Below are 27861 nucleotides of genomic sequence, written 5' to 3'. Positions count from 1 at the left end.
CTTTCATCATCAAAGTGCATTATGCAAAATTGTCACATTCACCGTGTCCTCGACGGACCTCGGTCAAACTCAATTTGCCAACACATCCGTTATTTTTTTTCCCCCTCCCACTGTACTCACGATGGCAGATGGTTTCAGATTGATAGACAATTGTGTAATGAGAGTCATAAATTGAGACAATCACTGTAATGAGGCTGGTGCTAATAGTCAATTTAGTGCAAATAACCTGTCTGTCTTTGACATCTGCCTATCAATGGGTTTACCTGATCTGTGTTCTAATAATGACACCACTTATTTTTAGAGTCTTTGTGAGAGGAAAAAAAAAACAAAAAAACATCTGTGTTTACTGATTCACATATTGTTGAGTCTGTTTTTTTATATTTTACATAAGTAAAAAAACTATTATGTGCTCCTGAAAAAAACAGAACTGAGCCAAATCTGTTTTCTCAATAAACTGAACCCAAGACTAGAGGAGGTGCCGGCTCTCGCCGTTTGTCCAAGTGGATGTTTCAACATTGGATGCGTGGAAGGAGGGATGAATGCATGTAGGATCTTACTTTTATAAATCTGTTACATACACAATAAGAAAAACAAGATTTCCTTTTCTGTTCTTTTCAAAACTACGCAGAAAAACTGTGACGATCATCAACAGTTTGAACCCCTGCTGCAAACAGCATCGCATTCAGAAAGCTAACGGAGCCTCGGCCAGCGTGTGATTGTGCAGTCAGCTGTCACCGTGACGCCACATACAGTCACGGCGTTTCCACTCAGAGTGGCAGCTCAAGTACAGAAGATTTAAAACAATAAACGTTCACACGAATTAAAACATTGTTTCCGACGTGACTCCCGGGGTCGACGGGCCTCTGACTGACATTCTGCCGCAGGAACTTTCCCACATGCGAGAACAATTTTTAAAGTGTGAGAATGCAGCGACTCGGAGACGCAGTATTTAACGTTTTCAATTAAAAACGTTCTAACTCCAGTGTGCAGCCAAAAGTACTAGGGAAACGAAATTGTTGACTGACATTGATTAGAAGAGACTAGGCTTCGTAAGTTTATTGATTGAATGTATGTGTCAAGTTAACTGAAAAAATTAATTTCTTTCATTTAAAAATAAACTTTTAAATGGAAATACAAGCACAAATAACAGCAATAAAGAATTATTTACTTCTAGCAAAACTAGATGATTAGGAATTGAATTACTTGCTTCTGACGCATTTAGCTCACATTCCCTACGACACTGTTCCCATTATTCATTTCTCTTCCTTCTGACATATAAACTTTTGGTGTATTGTTAAGGGTGTAGCAGTAGGAAAAGGCTATAAGCAGGAATTGTGGGATGTAGGAATGTAGCTTTGCGGGAGAGTGGGCCGTGTCATGTTGATGTTTTAGGTGGAAAAAAACTGTATTTGATCAAATACTTGAAAAAGAACACTGTGATTTTATTCAATCCATAAAAAACATGAACAGCTGAAGCTTTTGGTGTACATCATCCTTTGTGACATGTTTAAAGTTTGAATGGTGTTTAAAGCTTAAAGTGGTGGGGAAAAAAGAGCAAAAGGCCTCTGCACCATGAAAGAGGTGAAGATTTTTGATTCCTGCAAAGATAGAATAGAAGAAAGATCGGAGAATCAGTTAGAGGACATAACGTTTATTGAAAAAGTGTGTGCAGCGGGTGGATTTCAACAGAGTGAGGATTTTCAATCCATTTATTTGCACTGTGTCATGGCTACACCAGCGTTTAGGGCCACATAACGGCACGAAGAAGTCGTATAAAAACACGGTTAAAGGCTCACTTCCAAGACAAAGCTTAAGCATTCTGCTCAAGCTTCCTGATAACACTAAATCGTTTTGACAGCATTCTTAAGTTCTGGACATTGAATTGATCTTGAAACTATACGTATTGTCTCAGGAACAGCAAAATGATTATGATTTCAAAGCTAGGTGTCAATTTCATTTGGAGAAAATGACCCGCGTATGAAGCAAATTAACTGTCCAATCTCTCCTTGGAGGCAATTTCCTTTTATGGCCTAGTGAGTGTTTTTCCCTCACAGCTTTCCTCTGTGACAGAATGCTGCAAATGGCACTTCACCAGAGACATAATGTTAGAAGTTATTCCTTTTTTTTAAATGAAATCATTATACCTCCCACAGAGATCAAGCTGAATCCTGCTTTCACAAGCATGCAGCAAGAAGCACGCTTTTCTGGAGAAAATGTGCCGCTCCTTCTTGTGCTTCTTTGTTCGTCGCGCTGCGCGTTTGTCCGCGGCGGTGGGATGTGCGTAGCGTGCGTCGAGTGTTTGCGCACGAGGCATGTTAATTGGACTCATTAGACGGAGGCTGCTGCACAGCTCCTCAGAGAATTACTCTGCTTCTTCCTTCTTTTCTTGTGTGCTTTGCTTTGATGTTCTCAAACTGATACAATCTTTACCCGGAGCGCCAACTTCACGTGTCGCCTCCCCCGCCCTCGACTTCTGAGCTCCTTCTATCTGAGCTGAACCCAGAGCTGCCGCAGCAGGACGCCTTTGACCCTGCTCTTCCTTTCCAGAGATGAGTGAAGCTCAAGTTGACCTTTCCCACTGTCCCCACAGTGTCACAGTCGTTCCCCTGCCTCATTAGGTTCCTTCGTCTCTTATTTCCTCTCAAACATGTATCCCCCCCGCTCAAATCTCATTGTTTTGTCTGCCAGAATATGCATGTTTTTTTTGTCTGCTGCCTCACCTGCGCAGCGGGTCTGCATCTCCACCGGCTCAAATCCAGGCAGACAAGCGCAGGAAGTTGTCGGCTGTCCTACCCACTGGCCGTCTTCGCCACAGAACAGCTTAGGGGGTCGGGGTCGGGGCCCCTGCAGGGAGGCGTGCTCCACGCACGAACCCTGTGCCTCCTGCACTAAATAACGGGGAACTGTCTCCGGGAAAGATGAGAGCACGCTGACGAGGGGAGGACACTTCTTGAAGAACACCCTGACAGAAAGCAGAGCCATGCAGGCGCCCTGAGACTGAAAGGCCAAGTAGAAACCCCTCTTGGTTAGCGGGCCCAGCCTCAGGGTCTTCACATTGAATTTCCGCTCCCCACCCTTCCTCAGGAGAAAGTCTGCAGCCACTGTGTCCACCTAAGGCAGGAAGAAGGAGAAAAGGTATTACGTAAGGGCCGGATTCCAGAGAACGAAGCTGAAAAACCAGCCACTGGTAACTTCGCACGTGTCAGTCTGTTTAGCCGATTAAAAAGACATCGTAAATCATTCAAATGCGTGAAGATTTTCCCAAACAGACCACAGAGATTTTAGATTGATTCATAGCCCTCCTGGCAACCATACATACAATACACTTTGAGGCTGAACCTGCAGACTTGGAAGTAATTAATCATAATTAATACGTCATCAGAAACACAGTGAAGTTGGTGGAAGGTTCAAGGAGTGAAAATATTTTTGAATAAGACTGTAGATCTTTGAAAAAATAGGGAAGATGGGAAACAGATTCAACACGGAGACAAGGAGGGACTTAAAACAGTGCTTGTTCCCTTAGGGCAATAACCTAGTTTGGACAAGGAGTAAAAGTGACCACATGTCTAAAGAAATTAATTATATAAGTAAAGGAAGTTTCTTTTATTTCCACAACCTGGTTAATGCCCTGTAAAATAAACAAAACGAAGCCAAATGGACACAGAAACAAAAGGAATTTGCCTAAGAACATGTTTTTCTGAAAATAAAAAGCAATCATTTATAATAAGCACACTGCATATTACTCAGGGAAAAAAAGGATACAAAAACACAAAGAAATGTATAAATCATCAGCTGTCCAGAGTTGGAAACATTTTTGTTCACGATGATTAAGGAGTAAAAACAAACCATTATATTTTTTTAGCCTCTTTTTTTTTTGACTCTGTTAGGATAATAGCTAACATTATGCAACTGAGTCACCGAGTTGTTGTTAGCACCTCATTGCCTGGATTTGTCTTTGTTATATTAAGCTTCAAGTACAACTGGTTGCAAGACTGGAAAATGCTCTTAGTGATTTAATAGCAATCAATCATTTCTGTGTCCTTATGAATGTCAAATATTCATGTATGTGCTTTTAAAATATAAAACTTTATGGATTGGCTGGCAAGCTAAAAGATGCTACAGTCCTCCACTGGTGCTTGGTAATAAAAGCCAGCTAAACAAACTGTTCATTGATTCCACATAATAATATGTGTGGATCTCAAGAAAACACAGGAATGAAATGTTTAAATTATTATTAGTTCAAATGTGCATCTCTGGGATGTAATGAGATTTTGCGCCACATTCCTTTGTACTGTTACAACAAGTCAATGATCCAACCAGCTGAAGAAACTTAGAAAGAGAACATTCTACCCATTGGCATTATACAATATAATGTGTTATATTATCATTTGCAAATAATGATGCTTCTTCTGGTTTGTAAATTGTGACCCTGGTGCACATTTTGGAGGGTCCAACGTTGGTGCCAAACTAAAGGTCTACTTCAAAGTTTAAAAAAAAAACTTGACTGAGTGTTTTGCGCATTCAGCTTCAGAGCTCAGAGCTGGGAATGATTTGGTTCCTGTTTTGCTGCCAACTTCTAGTAATAAGAGCCAATCCCTCTTGTATTTCTTTCCACTTTCTGCAATCAAACGCTAAATCACCACGGAGGACGTACAGTACTATTCTGTTGGTTTAATAAGCTCTAATATTGTAGAAGTGATAATAAATAGTTTTGTGTCTACAACTTTCATAGCATTTTAAACAGTGGCAGCCATATTGGATACTGAACTCGTGACAGCTGGGAGACCTATGACTTTCACTGTCTGAACTGTTCTTATTTTATTTCCAACTAGGAGTTAAGAAAAAATGGAAAAAGTTCAAAATATAAATGTATAGCCGAGTGAAGCTGGGTGTTTGAACGATTAGAAAACACATTTTAGAAATAAATAAAACCTTTACACTGATTGAGGAAAACCATTATCAGCAAGAAGCTCACCAGTTCAAACCTGGATTGAGTTATTCCACCCTGATCACAGATTTTTCTGTGGCGCATTTCTACAAGAAAACAATAAATTTTAGGTTTCCGAAAATGAATCTGTGTACCTTAGTGTATGGGTTCTCCATCCAGGGCGGGTACGTGGCCGTGGCCTCGTTGGAGTCCGCCTGGTAGTAGTAAAGGTTAAAAGTCTCTTTACAGCTGCGGTGGTGCGTGCTCCTGGACGAACACTCCATCATGGTGAAACGCAGCTCCACGTAAACCTGAGAGGCGCTTCGTCTTTGGATGAAGCCGCTGCGCAGCCACTGGCTGGACGAGCTTTCCAGCTGGCAGATCTGAAAGGTCCTCACGCTGTTGTTCTCCTCATCCAAACCGCTCACTTCCTCCCACTGAGACTGAAGAGAACAAAAGGTTGTCAAACACAGTGTTAGAAGAAATAATAATAAAAAAATAAAAAAACCGTGTTCTGACCCAGAAAATCAGTGAGTAGGTTTAAAATTGCTCAGGTGTTTACATAACTGGTCATAATAAAATCTACATTAATCCCAGTCAGGCTGCACACCTTTTCTGGCTCCTCTGTGCTCCACCTGCCAGAGACCTGAGGGAAAAATCTGGCCTGCTGTGGATGTTGATGCAGCCTAAATTTGAAATTGGGTTGTTAAATCATTCTTCCCACTGAGCTGCATCACAGCTTGTGGGAATCCAAGTCTCACTTGTCAAACAAGGCACACTGCCTCCCGTAGCATCCAAGACAGAGATTTCGCACTGCAAACACATTTATAGACTAAAACATAATCACGATGGTGTAACAGGCAAAACCTCTCCTCAGAAGTCTTCATTTGCTCGGGAGCCAGCCACAACGGCGAAACGCTTTAATGTTTGACTTCTGAGACAACAGCAAACATGTTCACCATCGCCGCGTTCCCAGGAGCGCAAATCAAGAAAGAAATTAACATACTTGAGGCGAAATTTAGCAGATTTGCTTAAACGCGAGGCTTAGAAATTCGGTTATGTAAATATGTAAATCTTTAAAAATCCATTTGCACATGATTTGCGGAGGGAGGCAGAATGTTGGTCTGAATGAAAGGAAAGCACTCACAGGCAGGTCTAAACCACTTAAAGAAAGAAACTCCCTCCAGATCAAAAAAAATAAAAAAACACTGTAGGAAATATAGTCATGCAAAAAATTAAGACTGCTAGTCAATTTTAAAATGTCTTTAGAGAGTAACATAACCAAACAATTTAAACTAAAAGGAATGATCTGTTTATTATGAAGTGCAGTTAAAAGAGGCGATTTTTAGACAGGAAAAAATGAGAACACCCCCACAACTTAGGCTTGAAATGGCTGAAAATCATACACATCAAGAGCACGTAATGAGCGCTGCTCAGCATTTTGAAGGGAGTTTGCTTAGACGTTTAGTAAGGTGAGTTTCTAAATTTAAAGTGACAGTGTGCACAAAGTTGAGACTTAACGAGCTGTTCAAGGCCGTAGGAAAGAAGATTGTAGCAACTTATGTCTTGTAAGGGATTTATAGAGGTCTCAAAAGTGACTGGAAATTACCCTTTTTATAAATGGTTACAATGCATCCAGAAAACACCCTCGAACTGTAAAGCATGTATGTGGAAGTGTCATGGTTTGAGAGATGCTTTGCTGAAGCAAGGCTCACTCGCTCATCATGACAAAATTCACCATGAATCCTACTGTTGAGAATATCTGAAAAATATTGAACTGTGTAATGTGACATTGACTGAAAACATCTTTGATTGCAGCGAGCAACGATTGAGAATTAAGAAATGGGAAGTCCTGGATTGAGTAGATATCCAAATCTTGATCTGGAGGCATGAAACTTGCTGTACATGCAAGAAACACTTTAAGACTCACAGCTAAATGTGAAGAGCGACGCAAGCTTTCGTCAGGCTAACATCAGAAACTGCTAAAGTAACCAAAGGTGGCGACACTATAGGGGTTGCTGATGTTTTTTTTTTTTTTGAGTAAATCAAGGTCAGGGACAAATAAACAACGGATTAGACATTACGGTGTGAACATTTTCTAAGTAATTCATTTATTGGAGTGTCCTCACTGACTACGTGGCATAATGTCTAAACTCTGAGAACTAGCTGTTCTCAGAGTTTAGACATTATTTTAGAAGACTACAGAGTTAAACAGCGAATTCATACTGATAAGATGATTAAAACTACTTTTTCATGAAGTCGTTGCATGGGAGATTCACTTGAATCTAATCAAATATCTCTGGTATTACATTTCAAATAAAGCAACAGAAAATGTACAACAAGAATGGAATTATATCTCTATCAGCTACAATGAACAGTATCCCTTTCCTTTTCCTTTAATACTAAAAATAAAGAGCCGTATGGTAACCCTTTGATGCCCACACCCTTTGATGCAGATACATGAGGCATATTTCTGGCTCCTGCTTGTCTTTGCTACCTAAATCACTGTTTTGTAGTCTTTAATGCTGATGTAACCTTAAAAAAAAAGAACAGAAAGCTGCCACGTTTCTGTCAACATGAGGCTTTTTGATGAGCTGCTTCACATGATAATAACTGTGTGAACTATTTGGAGATTGTCAGCATGTTGTTGGTTTCCGTCTCAATCAAAGGAACAGGCTTACCCCGTCTTCCATCCCCCCATCCACCAGCATAAATCTGACTGGTTTTCTTCAGAGACATCAGCGAGTCGAGCAGTTATGGCCACAGACGCTGCTGGCAAGCGAACCGCTGCAACCACTCTTCAACTGATCGAATTACAAATATGTCTTTTTCTGGCGGGGGGATCCAAAACTGTGGGCAGCCAGTCACTGCGACTCCAAGGTTGATGGGATATATCAAAGCATCTGCTTTTCATATACCAAAACGGCACATTCAGACTGATGTTTCCTTTAGTCTGTCAGTGGCTGCAGAAGGAATTTGTTTATGACCGAAAGTAACAAAGAAACCGCTGGAGGCCGAAGATCCGCACTCGCTGCTGGGATCGTGTTGAAATATACATAACAGGGCGACGGCGGGTTTACATACCTCGGATTTGTCTTGGGAGAAGATGGTCCATTTGAGATCCGACGTCTCACTCTTGGTGTTCATCAGGACCTCTGTGAAAAGACGAAAGAAAAACCCCCAACAAAACTATAAGTCGCGTGAAATGTACAAATGACACATATAAAACTGATTTACATGCAGAGAAACAAATCAAAACTACAGAGGGAACATATTTCAAGTCCCAAGTTCTCTGCCAAGTACGAGCCGCGGCTTATACTGGGATTAGGGCGGAAGATGGAGTTTCACCAGTCAATTACATCAACACAACATTCCCACTAGCCTCAAAATTGTCTTTACTCTAATGTTTGTTTTTATTCCCCTACGTCCCCCTCTGTTCCCAGCGGCCTGCTGTGCCTGTGGTCGCACTGAACCCGGAGTGAGTTGCGTTTCTCCGTGGAAAGCTGTAGATTCAAACACACACACACACAAAAGTGCACGTACCAAGATTTAAACCCTTCCGGTCACAATCTGTGATTACAATGGGATTGATTTTTTTTTGGTTTGCTTTTGAGAGGCATGCAGCCAGCTCCCAAACAGTCTGTGGTGCTCTGCAAAGATTCAGTATCCCAATAAAACCCGAGACCTGAACCGCCTGTAACGCGAGCCACGCGCTCGGTTCTTCTCATCTGTTTTTCTCCCGGCCGTGTCGGCACACCCGGATTTGTATTTACACTGATGGGGAGAGGTTTCTGTCACACGCTGGCTTTTAGGACCTTACCTGTTCTCAGAGGGAGCCTATTTCATAGGCCGGGGCAGTTTGCTTTTAACCAATAAACAAGATTTAATGCGCTTCTGATCAAGGAGAGCACCTCCATGAAAATTGATTCTGGGGGAGCTGCAGGTTTATCAGTGAGGTTATTAGGGTTCTTTGTTGAATTAAGTTACGTATATATGGCCCGACAGAGAAGTCGGCATCTCATAACCCCACAAAACAACGGTCGGCACAGACATTCCTATAAAACACTAAATCTACCTCTGTATTTAAAAAAAAAACAGTTTTCTTAATATATCATTTCAGTTTTGGCTTCTAATGCCACATTAAATGTGTAGGAAACCTAAATTCAACACCACTTTTTGTTTTTTTTGTTCTTTAATAAAAAAAAACATTCTAATTTGTAAAGAAATAGCTTTAGGCTCTTGCTTACAGTGCAGTGCATTTATTTTCGAAATGACAAATTAAACAATATTTAAAAAAGGGAATCATTAGTTGCAGCCTACAGTATAGAAAATGACTTGCAAGTGAAATATTTTTCATGCCACATTCACAGACGGATGGCTGCGACTTCCAGTGTGATAAACTCTGCTGCCAAAGTCATTAATGCCTGCATAGTGTATTAAGCTGAGGATACACTGAGAGCGAACAGTACTTGAGAATATTTTGCACAACTATTCTCACCTAAAATCATTAGTAGCACTTCATAAAAATGACAGCAGCACCCATCATGTAACTTTGTGGTACTTTGTGAAGTAGGAGGAAGCCTTAGTCAGCACTTAAACCTTTACCCCAAATAAAATAGGCTAGAAGCGTATTTTATATTGTATAATAATAAATACATAAAAAAAACAGAACATGATAAATTTGTCAGTTGCAATTGGATCAAGACAGATGCTGTTTAAAGCTGATAATTAAAATAACTGTCAGTTAATTATCAAGCTTCAATATCAAGGAGTTTGCATGCTTGGGTAGAGAGCAGTGCCTTCGGGGTTGGACTTGACACAAATGTAAAGGCATAGTCAGATCCTGGAGTTCAGGCTAAACACAGAAACACATCCAGGTCTCTCTTTTACTTTTCTCATCCTTCAAGGCAATTATAATGTGTCATTAAAAATGAATCAATATATCAAATAAAGCTGTCTTGCACAGCAGCAACTAAACTATTTCCAGGGAAAAAGAGCAGTGCATTAAGCAGACAATAGGTAATGTCAGCCATAAATACTTTTCAATTTTACTGTTTTTCCACTCGCTTTATTGCGCCCCTGACAATTATCGACACCTCTGATATAGATGTGTAAAAAGCCTTAAAATAAATTCATCTTTTACAACATCTCAGTGTGAAATGAAGATAAGCATAAATTTGACAGCCTTTACATAACGTGAAATGTTTGTTTTACACGATGATTGGTGCTGTAATCAGTGGCACCCCTGTGAATTCCTGTAAGATGATTCTTTTTTTGAACTACAACTTTATTTTTGTAAGCCAATCATGTTTTTCTTTAAATCCATGACTTCCTGTTAGAGAATTTAAGTGAGACAAAAAATCTGTAAATGTGGCAAATGCACAGCACTGTGTCAAAAAAACAGCCTTGCAAAAACAAATATTGCTTTAGAATAAAACTTAATTACCAAAATGGCTCATTATAATAATTATGTTCGGAACTGTAAGCACACTGCCGAGCTGTAAGCAATGGTTGACTTTAATCTGATTTTTAAATCTAACTGTGGCATTTATTCAGGCTAGAACTGAACACAGTGGACATATACATAAGTAACGGTCCCAACAAAACTGAGCATTTTGGGGTTTTACAATCAATTAGTTTATTATCTTTATCACAGAATGAAGAAAATTTCCACGATAAAGATAAACGATTACCCATCCTTCATCAACACAATTTAGTAGCATTATGTTTTTCTATTATCATGCAGTCAAATGTCCAAGTTTTACATGACAGAGGTCCATTTTCTCTTCCACTCTTTAAGGTGTGAAAGACTGAGAAAGGCAGGTAAACAAGATACATGCAATGCTGGTCTTCATGAGTTAGGAAATGGCATGAATAAAATTGCTACCTGCTTAAATTTGCCAAACAAGGCTGGACAAATACCCAGGTACATTTTCCTCCCACACACAGTTGGAAAAACAGAAGAGACATCCCAAAAAAAAAAAAAAAATCCAAAAAGCTGCTCTCTCTGCAGCAGACTGACGTTTCAAAATCACTAAGACTCCATACACACAATTTAATTTAGGTCTATGCACGTCTTTACCAGGCGTGTCAATAACGGTGAAGGACACGGGAAATGATTATTCAATTCTGACACTAAATCACAATTGTACTTGTTCTGGTGTCATGCATTTTTCACAACAAGACTTCAGAAATAGAGGCAATCCATCTCTATACTCCTCTCTCCCCACCACACACAACATGCATTACGTACATCCAGCTCTCTGCATCCCACCTCAGTGACATTTTTCCATCCACATCTAACTGAGCTGTCTCAGGTACCCTGCACATGAAAGCAATGACACAGAGTCGCTAATCATGCTTACAGGGCTGCATATGCTGCAGGGCTGTCATAGAATCACGCCACAGAGTAAAAGGGTACATGAGATTGGACTCTAATCACTGACTTCTTCCTTCTATAATACCTGCTTCACTGATTTTCCTCGCTGTGTGTTGTTTTTTATGAACAGCAACATGCATGCCTTAAAGCCTCTTTTCTACAAAACCACAGAAGCCCAACTACTTTAAAACAGCCACATAAGAGGAAGAAAGGCGAGTCTGCAAAAAGCAGAGAAAACGACGGCGAGGTGGGTAAAGAGGATAATTGGGTGACAGATTTCAGTTCGGTGTTTTCCTTGCATATACTCCACTTTGAGGTCTCTTTGGCATACTTATGAAAAAACAACAAAACACTACAATTCATCACCTCAAACCTTACTGGGAGGACACCCCTCGTCTCTGCCTTTGGATGCACACCTGCTTCGGTGTTCATTAAGGGGTGGAAAAGAAACAACCCACCCCGCAGGTACAGTAATCACTGTTTATCACTGCTCTATCATTAAGCTTTATGAGGCAGGATGCGTGAGCGCGAGTGTTTCTATGAGACAGCCAGGGCTTCTATTATGTGCTTGCACGGCCATGCCTTTCACTGGAGCAAAAACAGCGTTAAGCCCTGGTAAGAGGAAGCCGGCTTTTCCCCGCTGCATTCTTTCGACAGTGGCGGCCACCCACCGCCGGAAAACTGCCCCGGGTGCAAGAATATGTTGGAACAATGGAAACTCGTCATCTGGCCGCATTTAACACCCAAAACAAGCGATTGTACAGTAATTACAGGACAACTGTCAACATTAAGAGACACTCGAGAAGTCTAAACTGATACAGGCGCAAGCGAGGAGACGACGTCGGAGCTTTGGAATTACAATAGTGGAAAACTATTACATGTGGGCCCAAGCCAATTTTTTTTTCAATAGAGGAGAAACTGAGAAGCTAGTGAGAAGTCGGTGGGTTTGATATCACAGCTGGTAGGGATAGCTTTATTTTAATTATGCAAAAACAAAGTGAAATAGTATTGAATTTTCATTTCAAAACAAGAATACAAAAAGTATGTTCCCTTTAGAATCAAGCAAGAAAACCTGAGTTTTTCACTTTTCAAATAAGTTTGTTTACTATGGAAAAAGCTAGCTAAACCACCAGGGGTTTTAAATGTTAAATGGACTGAAAAAATGCTGTATAGTGACCACACAGAGCTTTACACCTCAGCCACATTAACCATTACCATTAAGGTTAATTGGTGTCTCTAAATTGTCTTTAGGTGTGAGTGTATGCATGTTTGGTTGTTCTATCAGTCTTTGTGTTGTCTGACGACCTGCGTAGGCGAACCCCGCCTCTCGCCTGATGACACCAGATAGACATCAGATGTCTATATCCACAAGTAGTTTTTGATGAACACAGGTGAAGCAAAAAATAAAAAGTGCGAGTTAAATGGTACTGGATATACAGGATTTATTAAAGTTGATTAATGAAGTTCTGAAATATTACAAACATGTAATTCGCCATTGTTGTTGTTATGTACAATGTGTTTGGGGTTATATATCAGATTAGAGGTTGGACTAATCAGTCAGTGTTTTCAGAAAGGAATGTTTTGATAGTTCAGATGAATATGCTAGGGAACTACTTTTACTCTGGAATCTGTTTAATAAAGAAAAAAAGTTTGTATCACATACACTGTTGTTTGTGTGTGGATGTGAGGCATAAGCAGTTATTAACTTTTGTGGTTTAGTAAAAAGAAAAGAAAAGAAAAAAAAACATTCCCATGTGAACAGGATTTCAGTCTTTCACAAACGTACACCAACCAGAAAGAGAATTTTTTTCTAAAAGTTATAGATGAGCGAATTGCTTTAGGGCATTATGGGTGTTCTTTTTGAGAGTGTGCATACTTCAAGCTGTCAGACAGGTTCTCATTAGTGATTTATTTTACAAGTCTGAAGGGTCAGTCACTGGTCTCAGTTTTGAAAATGTTACAGTAATAAAACAATGAAAAAATTTCTATCACACCATTCTCACAGTTTAAAATAACGCGCCAAAGAAAATTCCTTTAGTTCCTACCACTATAAGAAATACCACCATCCATTACTCTTATTTATTTAATACTTATTTAAAAAAGAAGTTAATATAGAGGTGCAGACTACACACTAATAACCAAACTAATAGTCACTCTATAAATACATGGGACGCAATAATATTGTGTGAAATAAGAACATTTACTTAAAATTGTTTGATGATATGTTATGTACTTCTTTGGGTATTAATCGGTGTGTATGTTTGTCATTTAAGGTTGGACTTGGCATCAAAACCTGTTTCTGATTTAGACGTGAATCTTTGGCGTCTCGAGATGTAAGAAATAAAAAAAATAAAAAAACAAAAAATACTTCCATGACTGCCAGTAATATGCTCTGGTGATACTGGGTTAATCACAGGTATATAAATTTATATTTAAACACACAATGACGTTGGTTTCAGTAGCTTTATTAACAAACTGAATCATAATTTAAAAATTGATTATCACATTTACTTGGATTGTCTCATCTGGTGTTAAAATGTTCTTGTTGATTTGAAACAGTGAAGTGTGATTAAAAAAAAGCAAAAATAGAAGAAATCTGTGAGAAGGAATTCCCCCAGCACTGAAGACGCAGTAAACAAATCTCTTCAGAAATGCAAAACCTGACCCATTTGACATGAAACTCTTCTTTTAATAACGTCTACTGTTCTTAACTTGCATGTTAATTTCTTCTTGACATGCCTTCTCCCTCCCCGTTTTCCACTCTCTGTGCGTCTCTGGAGTGTGATAGGGAAATTATAGGCCTACGAACATTTGGCCTGCTTCAGCTACAATTAGACCTCATTTTAATTAAAGAAACACAGTGCCAATTACCCTTATGCACCTATAGAGAAATAGAGACGGGGGGATAATCACAAGGAGGAATTCGAGAAGGGAAAAAGATGTCAGAGGACTTGGAAATAACAGGAGAAATGTTTAAAAATCATGATGAGCTGCAGTGGGTTTTAACAATATTACTCTCGACACTGAGTATGGCCGGCTAACGGAGAGCCAGGCTGCTGCCATGTATGTCTGAACACCTTGTACTTTCCTTTCATTTTACATTTACCCTGAAAATGTGTGACTGACAGAAGCTTTTGTGCCATTTCTGCCCACAAATGACCATAATCAATACAAGGCACACACAGAGAAAGGCTGATGAAATACGAATCAGAGGATCATATTTGGGTGCATAACATTTTTTGTGCTCTCACGACTGCGGCCTGAACAAAACATACAAGAGAAAAACTTATTAGTAACGATTACCGTTTTTGTTTTGATATTAACACCCTATGTATTTTGATACATCTGCTGTTCTTCAAAGAAGCCGATGGAAATCAACACGCAGGGAAGCAGAGTCAGAATATAAAACAGCAACCATTATTGGCATGCAAACTGGCTCAGCGTGAATTCTCTGGTGGATTACCTGCTGTGTTCACACATGGGATTGACTAGAAACTACCTGAACTTTACACTTCAAACGTAAACCTCAAACTGATACAGGCATTTGCATTCTGCTACACAGGCCTTTCTATGAAATGTCTAGAAAACGTTTGGAAAACTGCTTCCTCGACTACAACCTGCGGTTTAGCTTAGCCTTTGAAAACATATGAAAATCTTAAAAATGTCCATCTATATCACGTTCTTATGGTGTGATAAGTTTTAGTTAAAAATACCACAGTTTTTAAGGTATCATGGTAATGGCACAATGTTTCAAAACTAAAATGCTGTAGGAATACTTCAATGAATGTATTACTACCAGAGGTGCACACGCATGCACTGGTGATTGGAAACGAGTGATTTTGAAGTTGATGGGATCTGAATAACAACCATTCAGGTCATTTTTCCTGTGAGAGTATGACTCTCAGAGCATAACAGGAAGGCTGAAATATATCAGTGTGCATTTTTCGTGTCTGCATTTCTAACCTAACTGAGTTAAGTACTTGAAGTATTACAGCAAAGTTGCTCTTTTAATCCTTTTGGACTTTTAAGATCTGCCTACAACAAAACATGCACATCTTGGAAATATGTGTAGCCTTTTAGAAGTCGAGGTAATGTAAGGCCTTACATTCTCTGGAAAACACACAGGGAAACTGCTGTTTTTCTAATGCTAGCTGTGGTATGTGCTAAAATAGAATGCTCAAGTCAGTTCAAATGTCAACCCTGCAATCATTTTGACTTTCTTTTAAGCAAAGCTGTGGATTTGTTTTTAGTAGCTGATCTCTCACACAGTGTGCCATCACCTCTGCTGCTAATGAGATTAGGTCACAGTAGGAAGGCTGAAAATATATATTTTCAAAGCTGTTCTTATAATGTAGTCCTTAAAGAAAATTAATTTGATTTTGGTTTATAGCCTTAAGCATAAAATATGGAACAAATCCCTGCTGAGTTTGAAAGTGGTTTCTAAGAGGTTATTGAACAGAATAAAATGCTTTTATTTTGGCAATTTTTAAACTGCCAAAATTGATGGTAGTGTTTTTTAAGAGGCACTTGAAATGTTTACAGTCAACTGAATTAGTTTTGCTTGTAAGTGGGAGAAGTGTATCAAGTATAGTGGACACCTAATTGGAAGTGATGAGGGCAGCGGTGTTTTCCTTAAAACTGGACAAAATTCTGCCACTTACAATTCATTGAAAGGATTTTAAAGCAGAGTAGAATGATGGAAATTATTGGTGGTTTTGAATACCGTTGAAAAAACCTTGTGTAACATGGTTCTGGCAACTGGTTTATAATGCATCCACATTTAAAAAGGTTTTTAAAAAGGTCAAACCTCCTACTTGCATTGCACACAACTTATTTCCTTTATGTTTTTCATATTTCAATTTGCTGATATATGTCCTCACATATGTTGCATCACGTCAATGACTGAATGCCTCAGGTTGACTTACCATATTGATTCGTAATGTCGTGATAAGAGATTTATCCTTCAGCTATAACTCAGACTCCCCTGTTCATCTGGGATTCCTGCTAACAAATCTAATTCTCCAATGCTTTAAAATACATGTTTCTATCTTCCAGTACCTTGAGCAGTTTTGACAGCTCTATGTTTTTATGTCGAATAGACTGTACTTCAATAATTCAGGGTTTTGGGAAATGCTCTGATCTGCTTTCTCTCCAAGACTTAGGGCTAGGTTACGCTTTCCCAGCACTCCAAATCCAGACGTCAATTTAGGACAAACCAGATATCAGATCTGCATGGAGGTGGAGTGTACAGTCAGCGTTCACAGCGAGGGGCCCGCTTTCAATGGAAGACATTAAAATATTGATTAAGATGGGGACGATGGCGCCTGATTTCAGACAGTCTCTCTCCAGGTGCACATTGACAGTCTGCACTCAGTAAGTTACATCAAAAGTCCCACACATTGTTGAGCTACAAATAAATAAAGAATGGTGAGTGCAGCTGCTCTCTCTTGGTGAGTAAGTCTGAGATTTTGGAGAGATGGGGATGTAGTGAAGGATTGCTGGTTCTATAAAGACAGAGATAATGATTGACACAGACACTCTACTTTAAGGATTTAAGTGAAAAAGCTTATTGAATCTAACCAACCTCCCCACAAGCATGTCAGATGTAATGGCACAAATCCATCCTTGGAAAGGAATATTTATACTTTTATCAAGCCTGTACAGTAAAATCAGCTCAGGAGTTAGCAGATCCTTCCGATATTACCAACCGCGAGCTGCAAAACACTTTAAGATAATCTTAATTTTTGAGCATTCAGTGCAAATGAAAAGCAAAAGTGATTTCCGTAATGGGCTTGCTCTTCAGTGTTGTACACAAAAAGAAATACCAAGAAGCTACAGAGCTGACTGTGTGAGTGCAATCTGTGTTTGTGTGTCTTTGACAGAGTTGTGTCTGGGGAGATTAGACCTCGGCTTCCCGTAGTTCCTGTCCCCTTCCTGTCTCCTGGTCTGGTGGGGGCCGGCCGCCAACACACACATCTTTCACATGCACAGTAGCAAGCGGGACATTGACTCCCTCCTTGTCTGCTGCATGACAAAAAGCCTCTTATGGGTACATGTGGATGGCTTTAGCCGTACTCTAAGTGTAGGTCTTGGAAAAGTGAGATCAAAGGAATGAGGGTGTGATGAGAAAGAGGTGTTAATGTTTGACACGTCGTGCTTTTCTGGTCTGTAGGGACTCATTTAAAAAAGGGCTGTGGTTTGCATCTTTCCCAGGACAGGATGTGGCTTGGTTAGGGAGGATGCTTCACACTCAACAGAGCTAACAGATGCTTCTAAAGACAATGGATACCCGGTCTGTGATCCTTGACCTCTAAATAGTCCGTTTTTGAGATCATCCTTTTGTTTATTACATTTCAACCAACTGAAAGCTCCAGGCATGAACAGGGATTTACATCTGCCCTCTAATATTACAACAATGCTCAATCTCAGGAGTTATTAATAAACCAGTAACCACTATAAACAGTAAGGAGTAATGCGGGATTGTAGAGCACATACTTATTACCAAGCAAATATATAGCAGCTGCAGCAGCTGTTCAGTCTGCAGGTGAGCACAGAAGTGAGAAATCAGATCATACTCCAATGTCCATTGGCAAAATTTGATGCACAATAACATACTAAGGGTGGCACACAGCTTTGGGTTGTATTTAAAACACTAAATGCATTTGGACAGTGAGCCCGTAAGAGCATCACAACACAGAACCCACTGGGGAAATCACCACAACCAAAAGCTACAAGTTGCAAGTCTCTGCCATTTAAATCGGCAATCGCAGCAATATAAGCAGAATGCTCACATGGCATTCAGCCTTGATGTGTACTGCCTTGATGATATGAAAACATGAAGGATCCAGAATGTTGACCTTATGATGATGTGTTTGTTGTGCGACTAGAATGGGAAGGAGGCTAATATTGGGAGGACAAAGGTGCAGTTTCATGGCAGGAACATTCTCGAAGAATAACGGCACATTTACCGATGTCATTTCCATTGCAGGAACTAGCAGGGTTAAATCAGATTGGCAGAGCAGAAAGTTACTCCAGAGAGAGGTAGCACTTTTTGTATGTGACCTGAACCAAAAGTGGAGTTTCATAATAGAGTGTGTTGACCATTTCTTGGCCCATTTTGTTTCACTTATCACACAGTTAAGACTCATCAACAACAGTGGGTATTTTCACTGTAAAGTATGAAACAGGACTGAAATTTTGGTTTGCAAGATCAACATTTCACCCTAATCACTTGGGTTTAATGTGACAGTGTTTTCCATTGATCACATTCACTAATTAGCTCATCTTCTTGGAAACTAAAAGAATAATTTAAATGTTGAATTCTGGTGTCAGCCATTTTAAACCTGGAGTAATGTTCAAACTTGAGTGATTTAAATTCAGTTTCAGCATGTAAGAGTTGGGAAATTATCATAAAGGTTATGGAACTGTGTTGTAACCTTAACTCTTGTGTCCTTTCGCTTCAAAGGCGTGTAAACATGGAAGTTGATCCCAACTCCCTGATGGGGAGGGAAGCTGTGTACCACAGTTGACGGTGCATGTCAGAACAGAAACACCAAGCATGAAATCCATGAAATTGTCTGTGGTCCTATGAGACAGGATGACCTTGAGACACAAATTTGCCTAAAGATACAGAAATATTTCTGCTGTTTGAAGGTCCCAAAGAGCTCAGGGTTCTCCATCATTGGTTTGGTGGCTCGTCTAAACTGAGTGATGAATAGAGGGAATGGCCTTCATCAGGCTAGTGATCAAGAACCTGATGGTCACCCTGTAAGAGCTCCAGCAATCTTCTGTGGATAGAGGAGAAGCTTCAAGAAGGATAACTGTCTCTGAAGTAATGGCAGACTAATCAGAATAAAGGAAAATACAAATGGAGTAATGAACAGAAATATCCTGGAAGAAAACTTGCTCTTCAGTGCTCTGACTTCAGACCGTAGAGACGTTTCAGTCTTCAGCAGGACAACGACTCAAAAAACATGGTCAAGATCTCAAAGGAGTAGCTTCACATGTTCTGAAGTGGCCAAGTCAGGGAAGGGAAAAAGAATAATATTCCAGAGAAAATGTTCTGGGTAGCACATGTTTCGATAATGTCAGGCATTTACAGTTAAAAGTACATTTTCTTTAAAAGGAATCAACCAGGAGAACTTACAGTAGTTCATCCTTTTCGTCTTTCACAGCTACAGAAAAAATCCCAGAAAAACAGCTTTCATTTCTGGTTTATTCTATCCTAAAAATGTGTTTTAATTTCCCATAGTGACAAGAAAAGATGTACAAATAGATTATCTGAGGTATTGACACACAAAACAATTTGAGATGAATAAATGCTACAGCCATCCAGGATGTATTTATATTGCCTTTTAATTAATAGTGGAAAACTGGAGGGAAAAACTGCTGCATTACTCAAGTCACATCGGACCAAAATGAATATCAGCTTCTTATTACAGACATATAAAAAAGTTCTGACCTTGCTATAAAATGAGAAATTAAGGTTAAGAGGATTCAAGTCTCCTTATGAGACTTCAACTAGGTTCCCTGCCGATTTATATTGCTGTGACCAATAATGAGTTTTGACCTAGGGTGTCAGCTGCTGAACCACATTTTTGCATCATGGAAAAGCAAAAGCAAAATTTTTATATAAGGCATTATAAGCAGAAAGGAAATAATTAGAGAAGGAAATGTTCTGCTTTTTAAATGAATCAGGAATTTAACTTTTGGGCTTTAAACCCACAGTATCTGCCTGCTACATTATAATTAGTTAAATGGATTTGCCTTACAGTGAATGCTTTTTTGGAATATTGATCGGCTACTGTGAGCATTTAGTTCCTGCTGCTTTCAATTATGAAATCCCTTTGTCAACTCTTCTTCAAAAACAGCTAAACTGAACTCAGGGCCTTGTTGAGGACACGGCTGCAGGCTGCAGCAGCTCCCTGGTGGCTCATTGATACAAAAAGCCTAAGATGTAAAAAACAATTGAATTTAAATGTTTTTTTTTATTATTAATTTAGATTTTCTACAATTACTTTTTAAATTCACATTCAAAATACACTACCACATAAGCAGAAAGATCTCTTGGGATACTGACTAATTTAATGTGATGTCCTCATGTGAAACCAATTTGCCCATTGGTTTGCCCAAAACTAATTTTAAATTCCAATGTGGCTTAAAAACTCAATTCAAGAAGAAATAACACAAAGAGAAAGTTTTATAAACTTGCCAATTCCTGTTTCAGTTTTTATTTTTTGTTTGTTAGAAAAAAAAAGTGACAGTAACTAACAGAAAATGTGCAAAGAAGTTACCTGCTGAAAGGAACAATAATTTTTTAGGTTGGCTTTCAATGACTGGCAACCAGCAGATTGAAAATTCAACAATTTAATCTTTGTCTGATCAGTGAGTGTGTTACACCTGTGTTGCAAGGTCATGGTAACAATAAAACTCTAGTTTGTAGATGTGAAAAAAGAGCAAGACTTTCAGAGCGTTACAGAAAGGCTGGGAGGAAGAGTAACACAAAACCTGTTTCTGTTCCTCAAGGCTCTTGTCACATTAAGTTTAAAATATAAATTTTCCTTGCAATTTAGTCACACACAATTTCAAGTGACCACTATCTCACATACAAAGTGCAATGCTGGCATTTTAACTCTGATGACTCTTGCTTGCTCTTTCAGAACCTTCCGTCTCCTCACATTCCTCAAATGTGTCCTATAATCCCCCAAAGGTAAGGTTTCACTCAAGCAATTTCCAAGGACCAGGGCAGGACAAAGCTCTAAACCGGTTCTATAAAAACAAGGTAAATGACTGGTCTGGTTTTAAAGCCAGCTCTGTGTCTCATCATTACGTCACTAAAAACGTCTCCATGAGTAACTGCTAGATCCTCCCAGGGATGATTTCTGGAGAGGATCAGAGTGAAGGTATTTGTTTCATCATGTCTGTTAACACATCCCACAGTGTTGTCAACTTCATTTATAAAGGCTGTTTTGAATCAAAGTTGGTATTTGGGAACGCTCCATCCAAACCTGAATTTCTGATAGGAATGCAAATGGCTCCCATAATTAGCATTGCTTTGTAGTATTAAGGGACCTAACAGTGTTTATGGCCAGGGTCACAAAGATACTTCTAGATTCAAACAGCACTCTGCTTTATTTCACATGACAGGCAGCATGAACAGAAACAGCAGAAGAAGAGACATCAAGCTTTTCTTCTTCTATTATTATGTCAAAGCTCAATGTTTTAACTATTGTTGTCCCAAATAGGGTAGATTAGAAGTAAATGTAACTCAACAGTTTTAACGATGATGCTCACAATACCTGAATTAGTGGTTGGTCTACTGACTAAAACACTCATTTCAGACCCAGTGTTTGTAGTGGAAGAAACAGAAAGAACTTGTTCTAAGCAAGTTCCAGCACCACTTTAGCACCGGAACAAGCTTGTTGGGAACAGAACCAGAGTCACGCAACTTTTGAGAGCATATTTACACACAACATTTCTGAATGATGATGATAAGCCCAACTTATCATCACCCCAATAAAAAGTCAGAAACAGTAGTACAGTGCTAAATGCATCTAATTAAATAAGTTCCTGTACAAACCATCAAAAGCTCCAAAACTAATTCCGTACAGGGTTTCCCTAGAAAACTTGCTAAGCCCGGTGCTCGGGGCGCAAGGTAGTCATGTTAAAATGTTTAAAGTTGACAGGAAGTTTGAAAATATCACCTGATGTACTATTGGAAGACTGGAAGACTAATACCTAACTACCAGCTATAAAGTCTTAAAAAAAGGCAATAAAAAAATAAAAATAAACAATGCTTATCCTGATGGGAGAACTAGTAAACCCTGGTGGCCCACCAAGCTTATAATACACTGTGGAAAATGCTGCCGTATGTTATAAAAGTTCATATGTGGGGAAGCCATATGAGGTTGGAGTCTACAGCATCTCTGATTTCAACACTACTTAACTTCAGAGGCTGTTTTACAACTTAATTTTGAGAGTAAATAAACAAAACATCTTTGGAAAATAAAACTAGGAACCTGATTTGTCAAAAAGATTTTTACATTCTAAAAATTTAAAAGGTAGCATATTTAGCTAACTGCAGAGTGTAAATGTTACACCTACCTACTCTTTTGAATTATAAAAACTTATTTCAAAACCACACCAGAAAAATAAAATCTGTTTTATAATCTAACATACTCATTTCTGAAACATTTATATTTTTAGTCTAAATCTCAAAATTTGGTTTAAATAGTCTGCTGAAAAATGAAACTATAACCATTAGTTATCAAAATGTCAGTTTTCTAATTCATGTGGTCTCATAAGAACGACACTAAAGAAAAGTGCAATTTTCTTGGGTGTCAGTGTTGCCACAGGACACCTAAATAATGTATCGCTGATATCTGAACTAAGGCTGCTTGTTTCTCAGAAACATTGTCTGAAGACATCTACAGCTAGCAAAAAACAGAAATCTAAATATTTTACACCACATGTTAACACACACTGTTACTTCACAGTCTGACATCAAATCAGACTAATCTCTTCCTGTGTTAGGTCAGTAAGAGATATTATGTCTTTTTGCTACATGGTAGAATAATAAAATATTCTTTTTCCACTTTCTTCAAATTCAAAATTGCACATTAAATTTTTTAGTATTTGGTGGAATCCCATTTCAAATCGTATGAGTTGGTCCAAACATTCTGGATTTCTCTCTCACAGCAGCTGGAACTGGTGCAAAACTGGTGCAACTGGGTTAGTTTATTTAGGCCACTTTGCTGGTCCACACCTTCTCAGCTCTGAATTAGGCCAAAAATTTTGGACGCATCTCTGAGTGCCTTTGTAAGCTGTGATCTAGCTTTTTTGTCTTGCTGTTGAGATTGACTTCTTCCGTGCTCAGTGGCATTTCAGGCCCTGGGGTTCAGACTCTCTTACCGGCTCCAACCAGCATCTTCAGAAAATCATTGAGATTTGTTCAGGAATCGTGCTTGGGTTGATACACTTCACCAAAAACACAGATTCCCGAAAACACTTGGGCTTTCCAAAATTCATTAAAGCCACACCGCTGAATTAGAAGAAATGCATTTTATAAATCATAGTTATTCTGCCATTTAGCATATTTAAACTATGGTAACTGGCCTAAATCAAGAAAAGTTTAGACTGATTAAATGTCAAACAATGGAGTAAAGGTTTGTGTTTCCTGTGCTGTCTTTATATTCTTTTGCCTTATCTTTAAGTTAGAAAGCAACGCCTCTCTACATAATGTTTGTGTGCACGCAGGTTGTGAGAAATGTTGCTGGTGTCAACAAGTTTAACATTTTGATACAGTGCTGGAAACTAGGGCAGGGGAGTGACTCAGCAGTAATTATTGAAGTAGGTTACTTACTGATTCAAAAATGTAATTATAAAGTTTGAAACTCAAGACTTTTCCAAACAAAATATACAATTCACTTTCAAAATGTTCATTACCTTTTAATTGAGTTAATCAGAAACTACAAATATGTGTTCAGCCGCTTCTAATCTGTGTTTGGTAATATTAATAAACAAGCAACCCGGCCAAAAATTAAATTTCTTATCTGAGAAGAAAATTATCAGGAGCCATGTTTTCAAACTTTTCAAATAAAACATTAACAACCTGTGCTTAATAAGCATAAAGACATGCCACAATGATATATCTGTACATTTATGATTGGCTGTATGTGCTTTCTTTAATGTTGTTTTAACTTAACATTAAACATATTTTTCAAACCAAATGAATCCAGCTGTTACCTTGTTCCAACTACATTTTTTATTGAACAGAAATCACAAGAAATGACAGGTCAGCATGGAAGCCTTACTTTTAAAAATAAGAAACACATGCAAACAATTGATGACGTAATTGATGTTTTCTTCTCATATTAAAACATACATAATTTTCTTACACTTTGACATCTCAGCATTTAAAAACAAATCCATTAGTGAACAGTTTTAAAGGCCATAGTGTCCCCCTCTCTTCTCTATACCTAAATTCAATCAAAATTGACGTAAAGACATAAATGTAAAAATCCTAGTTTGCTAAACAACATCTCAACCACTTGTGTACACCATTCATGAGATTAACTCATCGATTTATCATCCACACAACATTGTTACCTGACAGAAAATTAAACGTGTTGCCATCCTGGAGAGATTTAACACATATGCTAGGACAGAAATCATCAGTAATTGCATTGGCCTCGTCTTTCTTCAGTGCCAAATCCTCTCAAAACAAATTTGATATCTTAATATGAACATTTCACTATCTACTATACCTCGGAGCAATCAAAGATCATTGAGGCACTCTATAAACTGGAAAAGCCTGAGTTAAGCTGTCCTCTTTACAGAATGCTTGAAGGCAGAGGCAATAAAAGAAAATGCAGGTTATGTGCCTGTTTTCAGACACTTTCTCAGTCTGAAGAGGATATTTATCCACTTGTCTTCTTCCATCAGGAAGGTTGTGGTCTGGGTTAGTCATAAAACGGGACCCCCTGCCAAGCAAACGCTTTGGAGTCACACAGTGCTAAAATCTGGGATGATCTTCCTACCCAGCAGGAAACTCTTCCAACCTTGTCTTCCCTGTGTCTTTTAATAATTAGAACAGACACCTGGACAGTTAAACTATGGCTCAATTAGAATTTACAATGGAAAATGTTGACAGAATAAAAAACGAGACGTGGTGTCCATTTAAAAATTGTCTTGTTAGAAAATGCCTACATTGCTTTGCACAATATGCGTTTTTTCACATTTCGTCACAATAAAAGCACAAACTTCAATCATTTTATTAAAACTTAATGCAATAGACCATCAGTTACAGTTTTGGCTTTACATTTACGGTTGTTGCAGGTTTCCTCCAAGGATTGGGCTGCATCTACTCTACCCAAATTCCCATCAACTCTGAGTTTTCCAGACCCTAAGAAAAACATCTGCACAGCATGATACTGCCACCACCATTTTTCAGCATGACAGTGATTAGTTCAGAGTGATGCATGCCACATGTTTGCTGTGCCCTCTGTACGGCTTCTGGCAGAATGCAAACGTTACCTCCTGCAGTTTTTGTTTAGCCACAATAAATCCCATTCTGAAGGTAATTGATTTAGCTGGATGCTATTAAGAGGAATCTGTGTAAAAAGGCGAAGAAAACAAATGCATGACCCAGTTTTCTGATTTTTACTTGTAAAAAATGTTTAAAGTGGTGCAACCTTTTCCTTCCACCTTATATTTACGTACGATGTTGTGTTGGTTTATCAAACAAAATCTCCCCCACCCCCTCGTAAAAAGGCACCGCAGGACCGATGCACCATACAAACTCACATTGACTCCCAAACATACAGTGTCATGCTTATGCACTTCCAATCTGCAATTTACTCTGGGGTGCAAAGGCAAATGAAAACACAGACCCAAAGCTTTCAGTGACTAATCTGCAGTGGGAGGTGGACGTCTTGAAGTTGTTGCAGACTCCAGCTAAATAAACCATCTAAGGATTGACACATCTAAGTAAAGACACGAGAGGACTGACTCTGTGCAAGAATTTCCCCTGCTTTATTCTGTGGCAGCAAACTGCTTTATATTCAACAGACAACATACACGCTGAGAGCTAATTCTCCTCATCGGTCCACACGTTGCTTCTACAAGCCTGCAATTGCGTGTCTGTGTGGCGGTGACCGATATATCTAGAATATAGATAAACTCATTGTCGGATGTGAAGCCGCCTGCAAGAGAACAAAGAGCATAATTTTGCCTTCAGAGCCTAGACGTATTTGCTTTTCAGCGGGTGGTTGGATTTAGTAGTTCACAAATGGTTTGAATGTCTGCATCTCACTTTGTCCAATCTTAGAATGAAAAGGAAATGGTTGACTTCAAATAGCAATCTCTTGGTGATCTAAAAGGCTTGATGGAAGGCAAAAAGGAGAGGAATATACAGCAAGCTGCCAAAAAGAAGGTGTTTAATGCTGCTTTAATTGAGGTGGCCCGCTCCATTTTGGAGCTCTTCGCTGTGTGCAAGCTGCAGGAAGGCAGTCGGCGCTCGGGAATGTCTCTGTCATGCCGTTTATAGCCGAGCCCGCGTGGTTCAGACCCATGTATGAACGCAGGCCCTGGGAGACATCCTCAAGGTGAGAGGAGATGCAAATATGCACAGATTCTCCAAACTGATGTTGAAACCAATTGAGTTGCAGTTTTAACATAAAAACGGTCATATCAAAAGCGAGATGTAGGTCAGCTGATGACGCGTGGAGGAAAAAATATTCCCAGACCCCAAATCAAGCCTGCTGATGGCGAACACTTCCAGCTGAGAGATTTTTTATTTTTTGTTTTTTTTTTTGCATAAAGCCTCGCACACCAGCCTTGACATTTGTGTGGATTTCATTTTATTTTTGAATGTAGCAACAAATATAAATCATCAGGCATACTACAACAATAACAAAAAAGAAAAAAAAAGAAAAAACTCACAAAGGGTGTTTTTTTTCCCCAACACAATGTTCGGCGTGCCTCTGATAACAGCAGCGATGTGTGTGGAAGATAAATGAGGAAGATGGACCTGAGATAAATGCATTCCTCTCTGTTGTTGTCTCCTAATTAAAGGCCTTTTTAGCCCCTTTATTACATCGTGGCTCATCTATCTGGCTCACAGCACGCCCTTCCAAAGACTGCAAATCGACGGCATGCACGTTTCGCTCGTTATTCGGCGTGCCGATGTGCACATGCGTGCAACCTTCGCACCCTCTGCCTGTTTCATTCACTTGTGCCGGTCTCCCCGTTTCTCCTTGACTCACTTCAAAGAGGACCCCCTCACTCCCTCCCCAATCCCTCTAAAAGTGCCATTCTCCTTGGTGCTTATGGCTGATAGGCTGTGGCCTCATTCCCTCACCACTGCAGCCTGTCCCCATTGTGTCCCGCTCTCAGAGAGGAGCGTGTGGGTGGAAGACAGACTGGCTCTCCAAAGTGAGTGCCTGACATGAATGTATGGGCTCGGGGTGTATCCTCTCACCAAGTCGAGCTATCATCCACCTGCAACTCCCAGCTGCCACATGCATCCCCTCTCAGAGGGGGAGAGAGAGGGAGAGAGAGACACGGGCTGAGAGTACTTGTGGCACTCGGATGCCTGTTTAACTCTTGAGGAAGCTAATCATCGGATTGAGGTGCTGAGGATGATAGGGCTACAGGCTTTCAGAAGTGGGAGAGAGAGCGGGGGGAGGGTGCTTTAAATGCAAATCCCTTTCTTATAAAAATCGGTTCCATTTAAAAGGATTTCTGGGAAACGATCCACATTTCCATGGTAGGGGAGACAGTCAGCAAGAGAAAACAGAATAGCACCAGTCAAACATCAAGGAGACCAAGGACGTGGAAAGAGTAGCAAATGAAAAGGGTACACGCCTGTGAAAGAAAGGACTGAGGCTAAAGTAAGGCCCTTTAGATAAAAGCTCTCTTTTCTGCATCTGTGGTGCTAAGTGAGGTTTAGTTTTCACCGATCAGCAGCATAGCGTCTTCGTGTTGGCCGCGTGACAACAGTGTCAGGAGGTGAAAAGATAAACGGAAGAATGATGTTGAGAAACAACATCTGCGA

At 39.4% G+C, this 27861-nt stretch overlaps 1 protein-coding gene across 1 annotated transcript in view; it reads right to left on the bottom strand.

Annotated features, from left to right (window-relative positions):
* ephb4a (eph receptor B4a) overlaps positions 1–27861 on the bottom strand; it is a 50266-nt gene that overhangs the window by 13847 nt on the left and 8558 nt on the right. The window contains exons 2-4 of the mRNA XM_055044061.1: positions 8012–8082; positions 5083–5370; positions 2721–3111 (exon numbers count right to left, since the gene is read on the bottom strand). Of these exons, the coding sequence (XP_054900036.1) occupies positions 2721–3111; positions 5083–5370; positions 8012–8082 (750 nt within the window). The remainder of the gene's footprint in view (positions 1–2720; positions 3112–5082; positions 5371–8011; positions 8083–27861) is intronic.

This window comes from Poeciliopsis prolifica, unplaced genomic scaffold, assembly GCF_027474105.1.
Source record: "Poeciliopsis prolifica strain line A6 unplaced genomic scaffold, Auburn_PproV2 SCAFFOLD019, whole genome shotgun sequence".
NCBI lineage: Eukaryota > Metazoa > Chordata > Actinopteri > Cyprinodontiformes > Poeciliidae > Poeciliopsis > Poeciliopsis prolifica.
The sequence above is the reverse complement of the archived record's forward strand: the minus strand, read 5'-3'. Positions and strand labels throughout refer to the sequence as shown.